Source organism: Nematostella vectensis, chromosome 9 (assembly GCF_932526225.1).
Source record: "Nematostella vectensis chromosome 9, jaNemVect1.1, whole genome shotgun sequence".
Taxonomy (NCBI): Eukaryota; Metazoa; Cnidaria; class Anthozoa; order Actiniaria; family Edwardsiidae; genus Nematostella; species Nematostella vectensis.
Genome location: NC_064042.1, coordinates 6,389,243 through 6,407,533, shown reverse-complemented (window position 1 = coordinate 6,407,533; position 18,291 = coordinate 6,389,243). Strand labels below are relative to the sequence as shown.

Below are 18,291 nucleotides of genomic sequence, written 5' to 3'. Positions count from 1 at the left end.
CGAGCCTTTACAATTCATAAAGACATGGCAGTAAAAAATGACTTTTTTAATCTCATTAAAAAAAAGCATTTTAAAGACACCTAGATCCCCCTAAATTACCCCTATCAGTCAACACAAAAAGGTATCAAATGCTGGGTCCGCCTTTAGGCAGTGCCTAAATCTATATATTATTGCAAATTTCAAATTCCATAACATATTCTATCAAAAGATAAAAACATGTTTTCGATGCATTTTAACTAATAATAATAGTGGTCTGAAAATGGGAGTTTGTTGAGAGAAAATTGCGTTCTCTTCTCGTTCTGTTGTCGTTGACACCTAAACAAGAAACAAATAAGGAATAATCTGATAAAAGGACGGGAACGGCTGAGCGCTTTCTTTTTTTCCATTCCGTCTACTGTAGCCTCTGTTCGTATCCAAACGGTTTTCCACGACGCGAATTCCTAAAAATTTGTTTGTATATCTTTATTTCTTGAAAAGCTGAGAGGATAAAAATATAAAAAAGTTATATTGCCAGAAAAAAATCTATTTTCTATATTCTTATTTTCTAACTACGCATACAGGATAAGTTTTGAAAGAAATTTGTCTTAAAGTCTTAAAAATTTCATTTTGTCTAACCATCTCGCTAATTCATGGATGTAATTTCTGTTATTGTTGTACCAAAATTAATAGCATTCCTTCACAGCATGCACATTGTAGGCACATTAAAAACATTTCAAATGATAGCTAGAATTAACTCTATAGTACTGGAGAAAAGACAATTTAATACTTGTTTTGCACTGAATTCTCCCAAGAAAGAAAATTGCCTTCAAAATTAAATGGATATTATTCTTCCCTCGCTCTGTTTTACTGGAATAAAAACACAGCGAGTCCAAATCGTAGTTGATTAAAACTTTGTATAGATAGATAGAAACTTTAGATAGAAACTTTATTAAAGTGTCATAAACAACCTCTAGCCGGGGATAAAACCCCTACTAATTGGGGGACACAAAAAAAAGATAAAATTATAAAAATTATACTGATTATTAAAAATTTAAAATTATAGATTCTTACTGATAAAGCTAAATAAATATATATATATATATATATATATATAAATACATGTAAATTGATTGTAATCTATATGGAATTATGAAGAAAAAAATGACTAGATTTAAAAATTATCATGCGGAACATAGGGCACAGCCCTTACAATTTTCTATAAATTCGAAATCCTTTTTTCTCATAGTCACTTTAAAACTTTTTAAACTGTCAATTGATCTTTCTGCCCTAGGTAGGCTATTCCATAGTTTAGCCCCCATATATCTTAGGGAATGTTTCCCGTAAGTGACTGTATTAAATCTTGGAATAACGAAATCGGACAATCTTAAATTATAGTTCGTGTTTTTTTTAGAAAACAAATCACTAATCCCAGATGGACAAAGGCCATTTTTAACTTTGTACATTAAGATGCAAATGTCTTGCAGTCTACGATTACGTAGAGTAGATAAATTAGCCTTTATTAATAGTTCGTGGTAAGTGCAATTCCAGTCTTTAAAAACAGCTCTTAAGGCACGTTCCTGTAAACGCTCAAGCTTCCTACTATCGCTTGCCTTACAAAAATGCCAGGTCAAGTGGCAGTATGTCAAATAAGGCAACACAGCAGATTTATAGAGAACTAGTTTAGCGTTTGTAGGTATCAAGTTCCTGAGTCTCATCAGCACACCGATTCTTCTGCCAGCATTTTTACATGCTATGCTTATATGCTCCGAGAAATTGAGTTGAGAGTCTATTGTAACTCCTAGTAGCTTTATGGAGTCCGCTGACCGTATCTCTTTCTGATTATGTTTAATGATAGTTTCGAGAACTTCCGCCTTTCAAATACGCAAAATATATTAAAGTCGGCACACGTCATTAACATATACAAAACATTGTTTGCGAGAAAGTACTAGGCGGCAGTGCTGAAAAACGCAAGACTAGTCCCAGTACCGCGCGGTTAAACCAGCCTTTTTGTTTGGTAATGGAGGCTTTTTACCGGCGAACTGTCACATTTTGGCGAATGCTAAGAAAACTAAACCAAACCTAAGGCTATAATTTTCTTTATTACTTCCGCATTATCACACAAATCTGTCATCTTTTGTACAGTATTGTTTTAATGCTGTACAGTTAGTCAAATCAGCGACTGAAGTCAGCCTTTCGTACCTTTCCTCGGATGTTTCAACACTACGATTGTGTTTGTTTTCGCCAGAGCACGCGCATGCGCATACGTTATTCAGCACTGTCGCACTATGCAGGTTGAAATGTTTGAGGAGTTTTTAAAAAGCCGAAGGGAGAAGAATCATTTCGGCTTAACTCTATAAATGAACTTATTTTACAAGAGATTTGCAACTAGAACCGATTTGCTTGATCGAGTTTTGGCTTGTAGAAAAAAAGGCTCCGCCATTTATTATCAATTTTCAAAAATCATAGAAAATAAGTGCTAAATAAGGAATAATTTTATCGTTTTAAAATTTCGAAATCTCAAAATTTCCACAAAGCGTCTCCAGTCCTATAATTTTAGTTCTTTAGAATTTTTCTTCCTTAGCATAAAGACCTTCTTAGAGAACATTTGCCTAAGTAATGTTAGACAATTATTTTTTCGTAAAAATAATAATGATTTCATTACACTTACTGATAACATTGATGACTGCTCTTGATACGACTTGTTCACCGGTCTCCTCTATTTGGATATCTACCGCATACTCGCCGTCGTGTGTAGCAGAGTCCATTGGGCTCTTAAATATCAGCGTCACGGGATTAAAGCTAATCGCGATGTCATAGCTACCACGGTATGATTCGTATATATTTATATATATATATATAGCTTTATCCACGTATCCCATTTTTACATTGTTTTTCAGGAAAAGGATGCGGTCGTGTACGGTCTCGCCAGCGCCTGCCGCGTATTCCCAGGTCAGATTTCCCACCATGCCTTTGGTCAAGTACGTCGGGCTGGAAGGCTCGCTGGGAAAACTTAATGAATCTGAAATATGAATTAAAGCTTATATTGTTTAATTCTATTTTGAATTTATTCTATGGAATAGTTTTACATAAGCAAAGACAAAAAATTGTCCGAGTCAAAAACGTAGAAACAACAACTGCCAGTCTAGATGTTCAGCTGAAAAAAGTTCTGGATACTTCAGAACTTTTAGTAAAAACTTTTCGTAAACACATGCAGCGCCCAACTCACCAGTTCCACCGAAAAAGGCAATCGCAAGAAGCCGAAGAAGGACCCAGCTAACGTTGGTAGCCCCACAACTCATTTCGACTTCAACGCTGGGGAATTTCTCTCTCCTAGCGCCCTTGTTCCACTAAACTTGTGCCTTGCAGTTGAGAGCGCCTCAATAGTGGATAGCGTATCTAAATGAAGCGATAATACAGGAGAAGTGGCTGCTGTTAAGGGTCCCTTTAGGCCCCTCCCACCACACCTTTAGGGTAGCATGCAACTAACTAGGTAAGTATATTCAACTGAAAGGTGTGACGGGTATCCCCTGGGGGAGCTGTGGGGCCCGGAGACCTGGCTCCTCGGGTGCGCTTGGTTAGGCGGTTACCAAGCTATCCGATACCTGACCCCAAACTTATCAGACGATGAGTTTAAAGTTATGCTAAATTGCGCTTACGCTTATGTAGCATACATATAAAATAGTACAGGGATCCCACTCAAAAGATCGCCAAATATAATGGCCAATTGCAATATATTGAAAATTCTGCTGGGGGAACAGAATGATATTCAAGCTTTTTAGTGTGGCTTTGGCTTGCACCACTACTGTACCCAAGATCAGTTTCCTTACAGTCTGGTGATGGTCCAGCATCCAGTATTTGATCAACACCAAAACAAAGACTTATACTGCTGTTATTATTTTAAACTTTGTTGTTGGTTATTGGTTTTAGATTCTATAAACTCCTACTATACATGATTTACCAATATCTGGAGTAGTAGTTGAACTTATGAAGAATCCCTGCGATTGCTATTTTGGGAAGATGTCTTGAACTATTTTTTGATTAATGTGTCAATTTCATGAAAATATGCTCATATACAAATATGTCTAAACTAATATGAATGGAAGTTTCTCCAGATTCTATGTACCAGGTAAGTGAGCAAATAGCGATGCTGTAATTAATAGCTATTAACTTGGACTTTTTTAGTTAAGTAACATAGACTAACTTTATTCAATTGTGAACTGACAATGCGCTGTGTCTACTTGAACTCTTGTGGGAAATCTGAAGCACTACTTGATCCCGGTAAATGAGGAAAAAAAAACTAGCTGCACGGGTGTCTCCCATTTTCTCGATTTTTAGCCTAAATAACAAGTTTCTGGCTTTGAAACACTTCCACGATTGCTAAGAACAGCCAAGAGATGTTTTTTAGCTTGAAAAGCTGTGCATTGAGTGACCCGCAAATGCTCGGCACGGTATGAACGAAGCGTAGAGTTCGACATAACAGCTGTGCAAGGAGAAAAAAAGTAGATGCACTTCCCTTTTTTCTTTTTACCATTAAGCCAAAATGAAAAGTTTTGACTTTAAAAACTTCCCACCGTTATTTAGAACCGTCAAACGATGGCTTCGAGCTTGAAAATATTCGCAAAAGGCGACATTCGAGTGCTCGACACGTACTAAACGATGCATGAAATGTCAACTCCACGCTTCGTTCATACTTTGCCGAGCATTTGCGGGCCGTTGTTGCATAGCTTTTCAAGCTAAAAATCGTCGCTTGGCTGTTCTAAATAATCGTAGAAGTGTTTTAAAGCCAGAAACTTTTTATTTAGGCTTAAAATCGAGAAAACTGGAGACAGCCGTGCAGCTAGTTTTTTTTCCCTCCTTTACCGGAAGCCGTGCAAGTAGACACAGCGTTGACAATAAAATGTTGTTGTAAAGTTTTGATCTTGGTTGATATTGAATCAAAACTATTTCCACACTCACAAATATGGTGAGTATGTGATGTCATTAGTTTAAATGTTATATAATCACATATGGTGAATAAGTAATATAACTTACTGGATATTTGAATCCACAGTGCTGCTTTGTCATGATGTTTGTCATGAATAAATTCTTTCAAGTCCAGCTATTTCTTTTGTTCTAAATTTAGATGTTGCAAGGCTAGTGTAGTTTTAGGACAAGTGTACGAAATCAAAAACAACCAATTTTTCAATTATAGTAAAGTATTGCTGTACTTTCACTTTCGGAATTTCATTTCAAAGGGGTGCCTTTCAAAATCAAGATGGCGTTTTTATTATTTTCTTACCGGACATGGCACTTCTCTTCATATGGTGTCACACAACTGAGATATACATTATTTGGGTTCCCATCGTTCTTCTGAGCTCGTAAGATCGTATTCTTAACTCTCCATCATGCAGTTTGTTTTGGGTAATTCACAAAGTCAAGACGGTTGTTACTTGGCTTTAGTCTTTCTGTTTCAGGGCTTTCTCCTTCCATTTTTTAGCTTGCTTATTCAACGTTTCAGCACGACAGACCTCTAGCCTATCTAATTTTGGGGTTCTTTCATTGAGTAAATCGTATTGCGCTGAATTCTCTAGCTAAATCCTCACACCACTCTGCAAGAAAGGGGTGGACAGGGCGGCTCTTAGCCCATGCAAGTGAGTATGGGCTAACGAGGACGCCCAAACAAAAGAGGACGGGCCGGTGCGGCCCCTGCGCCCAGGCATGAGAGGGTGGGCCAGCGCGGCCTTTACACGTTTTTTTCTCACGGACGGGCAATCAAAACATCGCCCAATCTATCGCGAATGGGTAATCGAGGCCCTCGCCCATTCAATCCCGGGCAGGCAAAGGAAGTCAGGCGCAGATACTAACGTGGGCGGTAAACCGAGTCCTTCAGTCCAAAATATCGCGGGCGGGTAATCGAGACACGACGCCCAATCAATCGCGAACGGGTTAGCGAGGCCCACCAATCCTACTATCGTGGGTGGATAAGCAAGCATCTATGATTACTTTGGTTTTGCGCTTAACTTGCCCTGGGATGACGAGACGCAAGCGGCTTTAACTGTAAGTACCCGAAAGGAATGCGTGTATGGTATACACGCATTCCTTCGGGGATTTAGAAGACCAGGCGTTGTAATCCTTTTACAGTTTGCCTTAGTGTAATCCGCGCTGTCTTCAACGTTGACACATTGATTCCATAAAACAATAAAATAAAAGAATCGGCACAAATTGAAACTTTTAGAACATATTAGAATGCTTTTAGTAGCGGCCCTGATGAAGGACTGCCAGCAGGCAAGTAAAGTGCGAAACGCTGGAATCTTTCGACTTCTGTTTTCCCTTCCTTAACTTGTTATAAAACAACAAACGAATATATATGCCGTCAAAAAAAATCACTTATCTCAGCCGCTTTGCAGAAATATCTTGGGAATAACTACGAGATCCTTAGTCTATATACTTCTGGTACCTACTCTGTGTACGTTACGGACGGTGTTTGTTATGAATTGAAGTAATAAACGCGAACATATTTGTGCCGAACTCTTCTCGATTCAAGATTTCTTTTTGTTGAATAAATGCAATCAAATCTCGCTTATATTGTTTTGCAGAAGTTTAAAAATTACCGGATTACTTTTATAAATTGGTCTTACCCAAATTTGTTTTATTTTATCGGGATGGTTTGTTGGTGGCGAGTTGATGACTATAGATCATAGAGATTGAGTTAAAAAAAAGCCCTATTTATATCAAGCATGCAAAACAGTATAATAAAGTCCGGGTAAAATTGTCATACTTTGCACACTCGCAAAAAGGGGACAAAACGAAGCGTTTGAAGTATAAAAACATTACAAAGGAACTAGCAAGTGCCTTGATTCAAAAGAAATTCAAAAGCAAAAGAATATTTATCGTGATGGGGACTAAATAGCGCTTACCAGCACGTTATAGCACGACAAATTCGTCACGACACACAAACAAATCTCACATTGAAATAGGCTTGGAGGTTAAAGATTTTATAAGATCTTTATACGCTGATAGCATCATGAGAGGAGTGGATGCGAGGGGGGGGGGGGGGGGGGTGATTTGCCAACACCTCTAGTCGTACAAAATTTTCGATTTCATATAATATTCTCGCAAAAGCAACAACCACACCTACCGCAAACGTTACAACTCCAGCGAAAAATAAATGCAGCATTATAGTTTAATCGTTTATAAAACATCACTTATTTGTTACCAGGTCTTGAAATTACTGACCGAGCCCGAGGACCTAATACGGATGTTTAGTTGACCGCGCGCGGATTAATGCAACAGAGCACACTCCGACGGCTCGTCTGGATGTACTGCTACTAAAGTGAATAAGCTATTATTATAAGAAGAGATTAATGCAACAGTGCACACTCCGACGGCACGTCTGGATGTTCTGCTACTAAAGTGAATGAGATATTATTATAAGAAGAGATTAATGCAACAGTGCAAACTCCGACGGCACGACTGGATGCACTGCTTAACCTAAGTGAATGAGATATTATTATAAGAAGGGTTAATGCAACAGTGCACACTTCGACGACACGTCTGGATGTACTGCAATAAAAGTGAATAAGCTATTATTATAAGAAGAGATTAATGCAACAGTGCACACTCCGACGGCACGTCTGGATGCACTGCTACCTAAGTGAATGAGATATTATTATAAGAAGGGTTAATGCAACAGTGCACACTCCGACGACACGTCTGGATGCACTGCAAACAAAGTGAATAAGCTATTATTAAAAGAAGAGATTAATGCAACAGTGCACACTCCGACGGCACGTCTGGATGTACTGCAATAAAAGTGAATGATATATTATTATAAGAAGGGTTAATGCAACAGTGCACACTCCGACGGCACGTCTGGATGCACTGCTAATAAAGTGAATGATATATTATTATAAGAAGGGTTAGTGAAACAGTGCACACTCCGACGGCACGTATGGATGCAATGCAAATAAAGTGAATAAGATATTATAAAAAGGGTTAATGCAACAGTGCACACTCCGACGGCTCGTCTGGATGCACTGCTACCTAAGTGAATGAGATATCATTATAAGAAGGGTTAATGCAACAGTGCACACTCCGACGACACGTCTGGATGCACTGCAAACAAAGTGAATAAGCTATTATTAAAAGAAGAGATTAATGCAACAGTGCACACCTCGACGGCACGTCTGGATGTACTGCAATAAAAGTGAATGATATATTATTATAAAAAGGGTTAATGCAACAGTGCACACTCCGACGGCACGTCTGGATGCACTGCTACCTAAGTGAATGAGATATTATTATAAGAAGGGTTAATGCAACAGTGCACACTTCGACGGCACGTCTGGATGTACTGCAATAAAAGTGAATGATATATTATTATAAGAAGGGTTAGTAAAACAGTGCACACTCTGACGGCACGTCTGGACGCACTGCTACTAAAGTAAATGAGATATTATTATAAGAAGGGTTAATGCAACAGTGCACACTTCGACGGCACGTCTGGATGTACTGCAATAAAAGTGAATGATATATTATTATAAGAAGGGTTAATGCAACAGTGCACACTCCGACGGCACGTCTGGATGCACTGCTAATAAAGTGAATGATATATTATTATAAGAAGGGTTAGTGAAACAGTGCACACTCCGACGGCACGTATGGATGCAATGCAAATAAAGTGAATAAGATATTATAAAAAGGGTTAATGCAACAGTGCACACTCCGACGGCTCGTCTGGATGCACTGCTACCTAAGTGAATGAGATATCATTATAAGAAGGGTTAATGCAACAGTGCACACTCCGACGACACGTCTGGATGTACTGCAAATAAAGTGAATAAGCTATTATTATAAGAAGAGATTAAAGCAACAGTACACACTCCGACGACACATCTGGGTGTACTGCAATAAAAGTGAATAAGCTATTATTATAAGAAGGATTAATGCAACAGTGCACACTCCGACGGCACGTCTGGATGTACTGCAATAAAAGTGAATGAGATATTATTATAAGAAGGATTAATGCAACAGTGCACACTCCGACGACACGTCTGGATGCACTGCAAATAAAGTGAATAAGCTATTATTATAAGAAGAGATTAATGCAACAGTGCACACTCCGACGGCACGTCCGGATGCACTGCTACTAAAGTGAATGAGATATTATAAGAGAGAATAAATTTAGAAAGTTAGAGTAAAAAAGCAGGTCATACTGTAAGTAGAATTCCACAGAAAAGTAGATATTTTTAAACAATATTATATTTTCATGATCATACAAACGACTCAGTTTGTCAACTTTCACTATCCTGTGGCAGAATATGTTGCGGTTCTTGGTTGTATTCATATGGAAGAGTAGCTCTTAGTTGGCCCTAGAAAGGTATTAAAAACCATGTTCTACAGTAGACTATCAATGACACAAACCAGTATTTAAGTTATATACGTATTTTGTGTTTGTAAACACGATTTTATACCAGCCTTGCCCAAGACGATTATATATTACCATAACAAGCTTTATAAAGATTTCGGTCTAGAGTAGTTTTGGCGGGCTTTGATGCATACAGCATACGGGCCATGCAAAGTTTAGCATGTCAAGCGAAAATGGGTATCCTTAAAATCAACATACCTTGTATTTGAGGTACTGCGTGATAGAGTAAAGGGTGGACGTCCTAGGTATGAGTTGCAATTAGTCGTTCGACTGATGTAGAGGGGCATCAATCGCCTTTGCTCTGACTGCCGTGGCCGGCTTTTGAGTCAAGCAGTTTCTCTCGCTTTACCAGCGAATTCTTCCTGGAATCGTTCAGGAAAACTCTTTGCAACTTTGCAAAAGAGCCGCTCAACACAAATCTCATAATGAAAGGATGTAAAAGCGTTTCATAGAGTCGAATAACTTTGAAGAAACGGGAGAGGACAGCGAGTTCACCATCCCACGTTCATAAAGATTCATATGTCGAGTAAATGTATGATTCGTTGCTGAAACTGTAAAACGTCAGGTAAAGAAGCTGACAAGTTAATCCCTAGTTGACAGACAAACGCGCTACTCCGGAAACCGCAATATAATTACCCCTGGAAATCGGGAACTTACAGTTTAGATCATTTGCGTCTCGTCATATAAGGTCATGCTGTGCACTCGGTGCCGCACTGGCAAGCACAATCGCGGTTTCTCTACCGCCAGGGAGAGCTTGAGGAAGCAACAGGGGCGTAAATGGGCTTGCTAATAGGCACTGCTATTAGGGACAGAGAGATGAATTGAGAGTGAAGTCGGAGTGAACCATTGGTCCTCGAGACTTGCGTCACGTGGAGAATGACGGTTGATTACCAGCTGAATCACCCCAGGGGAATCCAATCCTCAAAGGGGCTCTTCTCCTATGAGGTAAGGGGCACGGCGGGGACGTTGAAGCCCTCTCGCGACGTGCCCGTATGACGCAAGGGTTCGTGCATATGGGTGTGAGGCAGTGTAATAGGCGGCTACACTGATATCGAACTCTTTCTGTAATGATATAGGGTTACAATACATTGAAAATACACATATGAGCTACCCTTTGAGGCATGTGCCTGCACTTTAAGCTATTATTATTTCGGAAAATTTCACCAGATCTGGCATCGCCGGCTGGTGTGCAAGGGGTCTTGTCTGCTACTCCTAACTTGGCGTGTTCGGGTATATGTAGTGCCCGGATACAGAGCGGCACATTCCCAGGTTTGAAAAGATTTAGTCCGTAGGACAGCTGGTTACTCAGGCGCTGGTAGAAGCGTGCTGTTAGGCCAATGGCTATACATAGTGCTTACACCTTGTTCTACTAAGTTGGCGAGGCGAATAAGTTTTTCTGGTATTCCTTGGTGTTACGGAGAGCTCTGTTTGGTGCTCAAGACCTGTGTACTATATTTCATTGTCTTGTCTTTGTTTTTGGCTTTTGTTCCATTGTGTTTTTGGTGCTGGTGCTCCGTAACACCATAAAAAAACCCTTTTTCTCAAGCGGGCGTAAGGAATGTATGGTGATGGTAAACCGGATGGGTAGGGCCTGCCTGTTGGCCGCAGGGCAGGTTTGCGTGCCTGGTTGATATGCATACCTGCTGGCTTTTTATTTTGCTGGGCTCCCCGTGGTGACCCGACCTTTGGTTTGCCCGGCTCCTCGGGTGCGCTTGGTTAGGAGGTCACCAAGCTATCCGATACCTGACCCCAAACTTATCAGACGAAGAGTTTAAATGTATGCTACATTAGCATAGTTAAGCATAAGTTGAAATCGAGGATGACCGCTGGCGCCTGGGCCCATTTCCATTCAAGCCGTGGCACGTTTGCACCCTCTCTTGAATCCCTGCAAATTCATGACTCAGCACGGGATCCGGGGATATTTTGCCCCTCCCACCACTCCCTTATGTGGAGCGCATCTACTGGGTAAGTATATTCCACCGAAAGGTGTGACAGACATCACATCGTTACTTGGAGCGTTTGGAACCTGATAGTTAAAAACGCTTAATCTTTACATTTCCGCGCTAAGGAAATAATTTTAAGAACCTCGTAATACGGCCCCTTTGAAGATAAGGTATTTTAAAGTCATTAGAATGTGTTTCTAATTGTTTGATGAAGATTGTTTTCTGTTAAAGTAATATGGGACTTGCCCCAAGAGATCACGTGACCTTCCTTGGGTGGCAAAATTCAAAATAAATAAAAGATCAAACAAAAAATCAGAAATGACTGCGCCCGTCACACCAGAGGACGAAAAAATAAAATATTTAAATGGAGCTAAACCTTCTCTGAATAAAAGAATTCTGGCTTTTTTCGTAAGCGCTGAATAAGTTGCTTTTTGTTGCTGTTATTTTGCTGCTAAAAACCTGAGCGCGCGCTAGTTTGCCACCCAAACAGTCACGTGATCTCTTAGCGCAAGTTCCCTATTGTAAAGATTTCATTGCTCTGCGATTTTATGTACAAGGCAAACGTTAGATCAATCAAAACTGGAAATGCTCAAATGCGGGCAGGGTGCGCTAGCGAATGTGTATTTCACACACACGCACGCACACACACACAAACACACGCACACTTTTGTTACCACTCTGCCTCCCCCTGTAAATACCTTTTTACCTAGCAAAATCAGACAAATTTCAGAGACGAAATGTTCGGAAATGCTTCCCAGAAGAACTTTAAAATGCTAAAAAATTAAAACTGTTAAAATGTTATGAAAAGTAGCGTCATATCATAAATCTGAGAGAGGTAACTGGGCTGGAATATTTCTTAATTCTCCCCAAGTCTTTTATTCAAAGTTTTTATTAATCCTTTTAATTAACATCATTTTTCTAGGTGGAAGTGGGTAGGGAGAGTCCTGTACCTTTCCCCTCCCCCCGTCAAAATTGATCAATTTTGATTTTCTATTGGTTGTTCGACATGAATTGTGATTGACTTCTGTCTGTCTCTATTTTTGACAACTCTCTCTATCTAGCCCTTGTTCTGTGACCATAGTTTCTCTCCTCTAGGATGGTCTGCTCAAGCTTAGTAAGGGTCTCTTTATACTTTTCAATCAGAGTTTCAAGCTCCGACTCCTTCACACGGTATTTAGGTATCTTGTGACGGCCTGTCTTCTGAATCAGGATTTTGAAGTGAAACACCTCATCACTATGCAGCAATGTGACAGCCGTACCTGGAAATAATGCAGCATCTCATAACACGCATCTAGAAATCACCACGGTCGTAACACAACCATCACCCAACAATACCTACACTACCACCACTTAACCACAACTACACTACCATCATCTAACAACACCAACACTACCATCAACGAACAACAACACCTACACTACCATCACCCAGCCATACCTATACTAGCCTTACCCAACTCAACTATAAAATAAATCATCAACCCACAAAAAAACTACACTACCACCACACACACACCAACAAATCCATCACCCAACAACACCAGCACTACCATCACCCAACAGCATCTACACTACCATCACCCAATAACACCAACACTACCATCACCCAACAATACGAACACTTCCATCACCCAACAACACCAACAAATGCATCACCCAACAACACCAACAAATCCATCACCAAACAACACCAGCACAACAATCACCCAACAACATCTACACTACCATCACCCAACAACACCAGCACTACCATCACCCAACAACATCTACACTACCATCCCCCAACAACGCCAGAACTACCATCACCCAACAACACCAGCACTACCATCACCCAACAACATCTACACTACCATCACCCAACAACACCAACAAATCCATCACCCAACAACATCAGCACTACCATCACCCAACAACATCTACACTACCATCACCCAATAACACCAGCAATACCATCACCCAACAACACCTACACTACCATCACCCAACAACACCAACACAACCATCACCCAACAACACCATGACCAGCCACGCCTACATTACCATCACCCAACCACAACATCACAACCATCATCCAACAACACCTACACCACAATCACCAGCTTTCCACTGTACCTTCAAACCTATCACCATAAAACCCCTACCAACAGAGCCACCATTACCATCATTATCTTCATCATAATAATTACCATCATAACTCTCATCTTTAACAAAATTAGCACCGTAACTATCATGGTTATCATAATTACAATCATAACTATCATCATTATAAAGAATACCTTGGTTCCCAGCCCTTGCTGTTCTTCCTACCCTGTGGATGTACCCCTTGGCATGATTGGGGGCATCATAAGAGATGACATAGGACACATTGTCGATATCCATGCCTCGCGCCATGGCATCTGAACATATGATGATCTGAATGGCACCTTGTTTGAAATCTCTCAGGATGCCACGCCTCTGCTGGGGTGTCAGGCTTGAGGAGTACTCAGCAACAGCCACTCCTCCATACAGTTTGATCAACAAGTACAATCTGAGATTTGCAACAGAAAAAAATATGCATTTTGCTTCCTTGATTTAGCTCGATGTTGAGGTGGCAATGAGAATATAAAGGTGTCAGGCACACTCATAAGCAAGGTAAATGTACAATGAAACACATGACAATTACAAAAGGAGAACAATTAAACCCAAGAAAACGAGTAGAGGAGACCATGAAGGGTTCTACCACATGGCATGTCTCCTAACACCTGTACAGCACTGCACTTTTATCCCCACCACAAACCCTGTACAGTAATATCCATTTGGTGCATAACCCCAACCCAAATGATCACCCAATGACCGTCATCACCATAATATAGTTTTCTGATAATGTTTAAGTCAGTTAAAGAGAAAGCACATCAGACAAACAAATTGGTCTATTTTACATAGAAATCTGTGTTTTTGTGGAATTATCTATGCAAGTGGTAACATAACAACTTGGTTATGGTTGCCTGGTAACCGGTACCTAATGACTTGGGTTGGTTGTCTAGTGGACAGTTAACTTTAGACTTAGAAGGGCTGTCTAGTGGATAGTCAACCAACAACTTAGTTGTCAAGTGGACAGTTGACTAATGACTTAGAGGGTTGTCCAGTGGATAGTTAACTAACCATTTAGGGGTGTTGTCTAGTGCATAGTAGACTAACAAGTTAGTTGCCAAGTGGACAGTTGACTAATGACTTAGAAGGGTTGTCCAGTGGATAGTTAACTAACCATTTAGGGGTGTTGTCTAGTGCATAGTAGACTAACAAGTTAGTTGCCAAGTGGACAGTTGACTAAAGACTTAGAATGGTTGCCTTGTGGATGGTTGCCTAACAATTTACAGTAGGATGGTTGTCTAGTGGGTGGTTACCTAACAGCTCTGTTGCCTAATAATCTGTAAACTTTGTGTGCTGGTTATGAAACTACTGTATGTGGGTAATGCCCTGCCAACCTGTGAGGAATGTTAGCAATGCCTGTGAAGCCTGTGATGGGAACACCAAGTTAAGCCTATGTGAGGGGTTGACTTACTTAGCCTATGTGTGGACTGTCTTGCATAGTCTATTTGGGGACTGCCTCGCTAACAATTCCTTGCTAAGCCAGCGTAGGTAAGGCCTTGTTTATCCTGTGAGGGGAATGCCTTGCTAATCTTGTATGGGGGATGCTTTGCTAATCTTGTGTGGGGAACACCTTGCTAAGCCTGTGTGAGGAACACCTTGCTAAGCGTGTGTGGGGATGCCTTTTTAATCTTGTGTGGGATACCTTGCTAATCCTGTGTGGGATGCCTTGCTAATCTTGTGTGGGATACCTTGCTAATCCTGTGTGGGATGCCTTGCTAATCTTGTGTGGGATGCCTTGCTAATCTTGTGTGGGGAACACCTTGCTAAACATGTGTGGGGGATGCCTTGCTAATCCTGTGTGGGGATGCCTTGCCAATCCTGTGTGGGAATGCCTGGCTAATCCTGTGTGGGGAACACCTTGATAAGCCTGTGTGGGGATGCCTTGCTAATCCTGTGTGGGAATGCCTGGCTAATCCTGTGTGGGGAACACCTTTCTAATCCTGTGTGGCAGATGCCTTGCTAATCCTGTGAGGGAAAGGGAATTCCTTGCTAAGCCTCTATCTTGTACTCACCGGTGAGTTGCCTCAAGTGAAGAGGTAAAGCAAAGAACACCTTTGAATCAACACTTGAGAAGTAGGAATAACACCATCAAAGGCTTCTCCCCATTTTTACAGACTGCCATGTGATCTGTCAGTCCAACCGGCAGACTATAGCGGCTTGTTCCTACGTATGGAAAAGGTTTATCCTTGTCAGTTAATTTGATTGTGAACAACTAACAACAACCCTTGAAAACACTCAAGGCTCCATGCATTAACAATTCCACAATTTCTGGTAAAAACGGTACTGGAAAATCTCTTCCTGTGTGTGTGCTGGCAATGTCATGCTCACTGTCACCACAGTCTCTTTAAAGAGCAAGGTACTCTGCACAGATTTATTTAAATTTGATCTTAAAATATGCAAAACTGCTGTGTATATTCAACAGAGGTGCATGGAATAACTAAGTGAGTACAGAACATCAAAATACTTTCAGTTTCTACTGCCCCTACATCACTCATCTTTTTAGCCCCCCCCCCCCCCCCATACTAGGTATGTTGCAACAAACTCTTTTATACCTGCAGCATCTTCATCATTCTCTGCTGACATCTCAGGAGTATTAGAAACAGCAAACAGCATCGGGTTGTACAGCTGTAAGGCAGCTAGTTTTTCAGGACTGTGGGTCATTGTAGCAGAAAATAAGAGCTTCTGTAGAGGAACCTGAATCTTGGAGTAGCTGGCTGCTGTGATGTGCCTGTGGTGCTTTCTCTTTGTCCCAAGTTGAAACATAAATGAACTACAAGAATTAGAACAGAATGCAGTATTTAACTTTCATAATTATTACAAATATAGAAAAATACACAATCAGGATTCAAGCTGCATTTTGTATTTTCGAGCAAGGCTGGATTACTTTTTATTGTTATTTTACTAATCCACTAGCCCACATTTTTTCATTATGTTTCCATTTTAAATTTTAATTATTAAACTCTTTGTTTCACCTTTGATCCTAGTATTTTTATTTTCCATTTGATGATCTGGTTCTGGAGAATGTGCTCCCCTCTTTAGAATTGCTTCCTAGGATCTGATTTTTTCAACCAAATAGTCAGGATAGTTTGGAAGAAATTGGGAGGATTGACACGAACCTGCTATCATTTAAAGGGAGTGTATTCACAGACTCTTGGGCAGCATGTATCACTTTAGACAGCCAGTTGTTGTAGGACTGGTCAAGCAGGCGATCAGCCTCATCAATAACTAGGAATCTCAGATGTTGAAGAGTAAATCCAGGAGTAGAGGAGATATGTTCCACCAGACGACCAGGGGTGGTTACTAAGATATTCACATGGCTTGTGCTTCCACAACTAAAATGATCAGAGATTTATATAAAAACTTATAAAGGTTACTGTACAGTTTCATTACTGATCCTAGGCAAGAAAATATTTACCGCTTGTTTTTCTCAGTTCCAAAATGGTCATTCTTAATTAGTATCATCAAGTATCATTTATAAAAAGTGCTTAGAACATGATGGTTGTATAAATGCTATAAATAAATACTACATATATTTTTATATAATCAACAAGACCATTATTAGAAGAAACATGCGATTGAGCACAAATTGAATTCCATCTAGAAACCCTACATTTGTATGTTCTTACCTTTGTCCAACTAAACTATCTTGCTCCTTCTGAAGTGTTTTATTTGAGGGTGCTAGCCCCACTCTGACGCTTGTGCCTTGTATGAAAGTATCAAAAACTCTTTTAACTTGATTCGCAAGGTCTTTTGTAGGTAAAAGCACTAAGGCCTGTAGATGGCAAACAGTGCATTGTGAAATTGCCTGCACTAGAGGTAGCACATACGCCAAGGTTTTACCACTTCCTGTAGGAGCAGACACACAGATATCATAAGGACGGTATCCTCCTAGCCCAGCAAGAGTCCCTGAAGCAAGGTTTGACAGGATTGCAGGTATGACTGAACTTTGAACTGGGAAGAAACTGTTGATATCTTGTTCTTTAAGTTTCTTTTGAAGGGATGTGGAGAGACATTGTAAGCTAGACACCGGAATTTTTCCTTTATCAAAATCTGGGCTTATCACCTCAGGGTTGGATAGCCAGCCTGGTAGAGTTCGTTGGACATTGTGTATTTTCTTTTTTCTCTTGTTTCTTCCAATCACTGTGAAACCCGACGCTTGTCTCACTCCATTTATGTCTGTGTCCTCTATTTTGAGATCTTTCTCAAGCCCCCTATTGTCCCCATCTTTACTCTCACCTTCTTCATTACCTCTCTGGCTTATTTTTTTTATAGACTCGATTTTACCAAGATCTAAAAGCTCTTCCTCAAGCTGTTCAACCTCGACTTTCGTCGACTTCGATTTCTTCTTCTTCATTTTTACCTCAAGTTCCTCGTCATGATCTTTATCTTTATGCCTCTTCTTTTTAGAATCCTCATTTTCAATAGTGTCTTTGGCTTTTTCGTCGTCACCAAGATTCGAAACTTGTTGAATATTTTGCTGTGAGTTGTTGTTGATTTTGGGCGACAATTTTCTTAAAGATCGCCTTTGTTGGGCGATATGTTCCTTGATTGAGAAGCTTCTCGACTTAGCCGGCGACTCTTCGTCACCTAAGTATCTTTCTATACGAAACAGGTCCATTTTTAGTTCAAAACCTGAATATTGCTTTTGAAAATCTAATCATCGGTGCATTTTTACGAGAGGCCTCGTGGTGCAAGTTCGTCCGCCATTTTGATTTTTAGACCGCGCGAGGGCCTGGGTAAACATTATCACGTGACACTTGGCTCCCTGTGGTTGTGAAGTTTTCCGCGAACTTCCGCACACCAGTTGGCACCTAGCACTGTCATCCAGCTGTC

The 18,291-nt window shown here is 40.4% G+C and overlaps 1 protein-coding gene and 1 long non-coding RNA gene across 2 annotated transcripts; both read right to left on the bottom strand.

Annotated features, from left to right (window-relative positions):
* Positions 1 to 9,201: 9,201 nt before the first annotated feature.
* LOC116601359 lies at positions 9,202 to 9,896 on the bottom strand. The gene is made up of 2 exons (XR_007313821.1): positions 9,584 to 9,896; positions 9,202 to 9,329 (listed from the first exon to the last, which is right to left on the bottom strand). It is a non-coding gene; the product is annotated as an uncharacterized LOC116601359 (long non-coding RNA).
* Positions 9,897 to 12,201: 2,305 nt separating this feature from the next.
* On the bottom strand, positions 12,202 to 18,219 carry LOC125572442 (ATP-dependent RNA helicase DDX51-like). Its single transcript, XM_048732952.1, has 6 exons — positions 17,085 to 18,219; positions 16,575 to 16,790; positions 16,011 to 16,228; positions 15,471 to 15,621; positions 13,605 to 13,855; positions 12,202 to 12,587 (listed from the first exon to the last, which is right to left on the bottom strand). Exons 1-4 carry the CDS (start codon positions 18,074 to 18,076, stop codon positions 15,518 to 15,520), a joined length of 1,530 nt encoding a protein of 509 aa, XP_048588909.1. The 5' UTR covers positions 18,077 to 18,219; the 3' UTR covers positions 12,202 to 12,587; positions 13,605 to 13,855; positions 15,471 to 15,517.
* Between the last annotated feature and the right edge of the window lie 72 nt (positions 18,220 to 18,291).

Bases quoted from the DNA above. Each gene is read 5' to 3' on its own strand.
- LOC125572442 (XM_048732952.1), bottom strand. From the start codon at position 18,076: ATGGACCTGTTTCGTATAGAAAGATACTTAGGTGACGAAGAGTCGCCG. The intron at 16,791-17,084 runs GTAAGAACATAC...TGATCATTTTAG, and splicing joins GATAGTTTAGTTGGACAAAG to TTGTGGAAGCACAAGCCATG. The intron at 16,229-16,574 runs GTTCGTGTCAAT...TAATTCTTGTAG, and splicing joins CTCCCTTTAAATGATAGCAG to TTCATTTATGTTTCAACTTG.